The sequence below is a fragment of the Borostomias antarcticus genome (genome assembly GCF_949987555.1).
Source record: "Borostomias antarcticus genome assembly, chromosome: 33".
In the NCBI taxonomy this organism is placed as follows: domain Eukaryota; kingdom Metazoa; phylum Chordata; class Actinopteri; order Stomiiformes; family Stomiidae; genus Borostomias; species Borostomias antarcticus.
Window position 1 is genome coordinate 4,954,277 of NC_140266.1, and position 4,400 is coordinate 4,958,676.

The 4,400-nt window shown below is 54.9% G+C and overlaps 1 protein-coding gene across 1 annotated transcript in view; it reads right to left on the reverse strand.

The window, feature by feature from the left end:
• Positions 1–3,229: 3,229 nt before the first annotated feature.
• Positions 3,230–4,400, reverse strand: part of trim62.1 (tripartite motif containing 62, tandem duplicate 1) — a 9,892-nt gene continuing 8,721 nt past the window's right edge. Inside the window, exon 4 of the mRNA XM_084460760.1 lies at positions 3,230–3,889. Coding sequence (XP_084316886.1) covers positions 3,339–3,889 — 551 coding nt within the window. The 3' untranslated portion in view covers positions 3,230–3,338. The remainder of the gene's footprint in view (positions 3,890–4,400) is intronic.

Sequence of the window (4,400 nt, forward strand, 5' to 3'; positions counted from 1 at the left end):
GTGTTGCGTTTGTCAGCGTGTGTGTTGTGTTGGTCAGCGTGTGTGTTGTGTTGGTCAGCGTGTGTGTTGTGTTGGTCAGCGTGTGTGTTGTGTTGGTCAGCGTGTGTGTTGTGTTGGTCAGTGTGTGTTGTGTTGGTCAGTGTGTGTGTTGTGTTTCTCAGTGTGTGTGTTGTGTTTGTCAGTGTGTGTGTTGTGTTTCTCAGTGTGTGTGTTGTTTCTCAGTGTGTGTGTTGTGTTGGTCAGTGTGTGTGTTGTGTTTGTCAGTGTGTGGGTCATGGCGTTTCTTTAACACATAATCAAGCTAAGACACGTTGGATTCGTTTCACCAGTCATTTATTGTACATTAAAACATGAATCTGGAGCAGCAGAAGCACTCAGGAGTGAGTTCAGACTATGATGGGTGAACAGCCTCCATCATCCAAACACACAACAACCCCCACCAGGAATCATCCCTCCACCCCACTAGAACCAGTAACCCACCACCTCCACCCCACTAGAACCAGTAGTTACCCCACCACCTCCACCCCACTAGAACCAGTAATGTTACCCCACCACCTCCACCCCACTAGAACCAGTAATGCCACCCCACCACCTCCACCCCAGTAGAACCAGTAGTTACCCCACCACCACCACCCCACTAGAACCAGTAATGTCACCCCACCACCTCCACCCCACTAGAACCAGTAATGTCACCCCACCACCTCCACCCCACTAGAACCAGTAATGTCACCCCACCACCTCCACCCCACTAGAACCAGTAATGTTAGCCCACCACAGGGTGGCGCCAACAGGCAGGACGCCAGAGCTGCACAGCCAAACCAGAGGAGCTGAACTCGTATTTCTACTGACCAGGGACAGAGCAACTCTCATCTCATGTCTACTGACCAGGGAGCACGTTTATAAATAAGAACGCTGAATTGGACGATAGGTCACTGGGAGGTCAAACAACGGTAAATCAAACCTGCTGAATCAGTTCATTCTAAACGCCGAACTAGAAACGCTCCTGTGAATGTGTGAATGCTCGGGGAGGTTGAGGCTCACTGGTCCTGCTCCGCGCTCCGGTCCGGTCCAGGGGCACACACACACACACACACACGCACGCACGCACGCAACGGAGAAACAGGGCAGAATTGAACTGGATGTGAATCATCTTGCCATTCACCCACTTTCACACGCTGACAATCATATTTCATGTCTGTTGTATAACGATTAACATCATAAAGAACCAGGGTTTCAATCCTCGAACATCTGACAGGTCAGATAGCCCTCTGTGCCAACACTAGCCCTAACCTAGCCCTAACCTAGCCCTAACCTAGCCCTAGCCCTAACCTAGCCCTAACCCCTAACCTAGCCCTAACCTAGCCCTAACCTAGCCCTAACCCCAGCCCTAACCCCAACACTAGCCCTAACCTAGCCCTAACCTAGCCCTAACCCCAGCCCTAACCCCAACACTAGCCCTAACCTAGCCCTAACCTAGCCCTAACCCCAACCCTAACCCCAACCCTAGCCCTAACCCCAACCCCAACCCCAACCCTAGCCCTAACCCCAGCCCTAACCCCAACCCTAACCCCAACCATAGCCCTAACCTAGCCCTAACCCCAACCCCAACCCTAACCTAGCCCTAACCCCAATCCTAACCCCGTCTTTCTGTCCGTGTCTCTGTGCTGGACGTGGCTAAAGGAGCAGTGTTATTACAGTATCAAGGGGTACGGGACTGAACCACCGGATCACAAACAGGAGGGGAGGGGGAGGAGCCTGGGAGGCACCTGGGGGAGGAGCCTGGGAGGCACCTGGGGGAGGAGCCTGGGAGGCACCTGGGGGAGGAGCCTGGGAGGCACCTGGGAGGAGCCTGGGAGGCACCTGGGGGAGGAGCCTGGGAGGAGCCTGGGAGGCACCTGGGAGGAGCCTGGGAGGAGCCTGGGAGGGGGAGGAGCCTGGGAGGAGCCTGGGGATCCAGGACATGAGCGAGCCTCAGAATCAGAATCACCTGTGAACTTCAACACCATTAACTTTCCCAACGCCAACAGCTCAGGTTCAGTATTGCAGTGCTGGGTTGAGCTGTCAGCCCATCCGTCATGTCACCATCACACTTATTATCCAACCGTCGTTTGTTAAAACTGTTCAGCAAACTTAATATTTGGTGTCTATAGCATTTTCGAATTTCTAAAACATTTTGAGCAAGAATATGATTGATCTCAGACCTGTAACTGCTCAGTTTAACGAGTCTACTGCGCCCCACAGATAACTGAGCAGTGATCTCTTCATTATGATTGGCCAAAGACCTTTTAGACAGTTCTGATTGGACGGGGAGGGAGCAGGAATGTTCTAGAGTGCTAAAAAGGCTGAATTGGGCGGAGAGCCACAGATCCAGGTCCAGGTCCAGGTCCCGGTACAGGGCCAGGGCCAGATCCAGGTCCAGGGCCAGGGCCAGATCCAGGGTCAGGGTCAGATCCAGATCCAGGTCCCGGTCCAGGTCCACATGCTGGAGGTGAGCCACCCAACCAGGGATGGAGGCTGAGGCCCATTCCCTCCCGGAGCAGACCACCCACCCCAGCGCCTCCAACCCACAGATCAAACGCCCCTAATAGGCTACGCTTACAAGAGCTGGTCTGTGTATTTGAACCAGGTACGACCGTCCAAACAAGCTCTCCACACACAGAAGAGGAGGAGCTAGGAAAAGAGGGAGGGGCTAGGAACAGAGGGAGGGGCTAGGAAAAGAGGAGGGGCTAGGAAAAGAGGGAGGAGTGACATGGACCTTTTTGGCAGCAGTGGAACAAGAGGGCTGCTTCAGAATCGTCATCATGGACATTGATTACCTCACACACACACACACACACACACACACACACACACACACACACACACACACACACACGCGCACACAACCTGAGGATAAAATAATAATCATAATCAATCAACATAGCCAGGAACTGTGACATCATCTTTTTTGTGGGCAAAGAGAAACACAGAAGGGTGGAAGAACAGAACAGCGCCGCCACGATCGCCATCTGCACACGCACACGCACGCACACGCACACGCACACGCACACACACACACACACACACACACACACAGAAGAACATCTCATCCCCAGAGCCATTCAGCCTGCAAGTGTTCTTACAGTAATTTATTACACATCTAGAGGTCCTTCAGAATCATCTAGAGGTCCTTCAGACTCATGTAGAGGTCCTTCAGACTCATGTAGAGGTCCTTCAGAATCATGTAGAGGTCCTTCAGAATCATGTAGAGGTCCTTCAGAGTCCTAGAGGTCCTTCAGAGTCGTCCTCTAATGTTGACGCAGCCCTCCGGGGCGAGGGCCAGGTCGCCCAGCGGCGCCTTAAAGACGCACCGTGTTGATCCTCAGCGGCTGGACGTTCTTGCCGTTGGCGTGGCTCTGTCCCGGGCTGAAGTAGGGGTAGAGCTTGGCGGGGAACTTCTCGCGGAAGGTGTAGAGCCAGGACATGTCGTCGGCGTTGTAGAAGACCAGCAGGCCCTTGGGGCAGTCCAGGAACACACCCACCTTCTCCAGCTTGCTCTTGACGTTGAGGCGTGTCCAGGGCTCGGTGCAGGCGCTGTACTGGTTGCCGTCGTGCATGACGATGCAGTAGAAGCCGCGGCTGGGCTGGATCTGGATGCTGCCCTTGCGGGTCACCGTCTCGTGGGCCACGCCCATCATCCACTGGGTCTTCTCCGACACCATCACCTCCCAGTAGTGGACGCCCGAGCCGAAGCCCTCGGCGCCGAGCACGGACACCTCCACGTCGAAACGCCGGGGCGAGTCCTGCAGGGGCTGGGGGTGCAGGTTGCCGTAGGCGACGATGGTGCAGTCATCTGATAGGATGAGCCGCTGGTGGGCCGTGATGGGGTCGAGGGTCAGGGCGGCGGGCACTGCGGAGAGAGGGGGGGGGGACATGTAAAAACGCTTGGCTACTAGGAGGACTGAGGGATTATGGTTCATAGGCCCAGAACATTAGCCTACAGAACAGGCCCAGAACATTAGCCTACAGAACAGGCCCAGAACATTAGCCTACAGAACACGTCCAGAACATTAGCCTACAGAACAGGCCCAGTCCAGTACCAGGTGTGCAGGAGCTGGTCAGACCAGACTTGTACACTTACAGTTGTACAGAAGCCAGTAAAGCACACATTGATACGGTGATAGAAGTGAACAAGCCGGTTAATGACAGACTGGTGACACAGTCACAGCAGGAAGCCCCAGTGGGTCACCGTCCCCGGGGTGAGGATGACAGGTGAAGACCAATTACTGAACATCCCCTGAGACCCCCTCCCTCCCTGGTGAGACCCCCTCCCTGCCTGGTGAGACCCCCTCCCTGCCTGGTGAGACCCCCCAGCTGTGAGGGGGAGTCAGGGAGATGAGCGCTGGTCAGCTGTGAGGGGG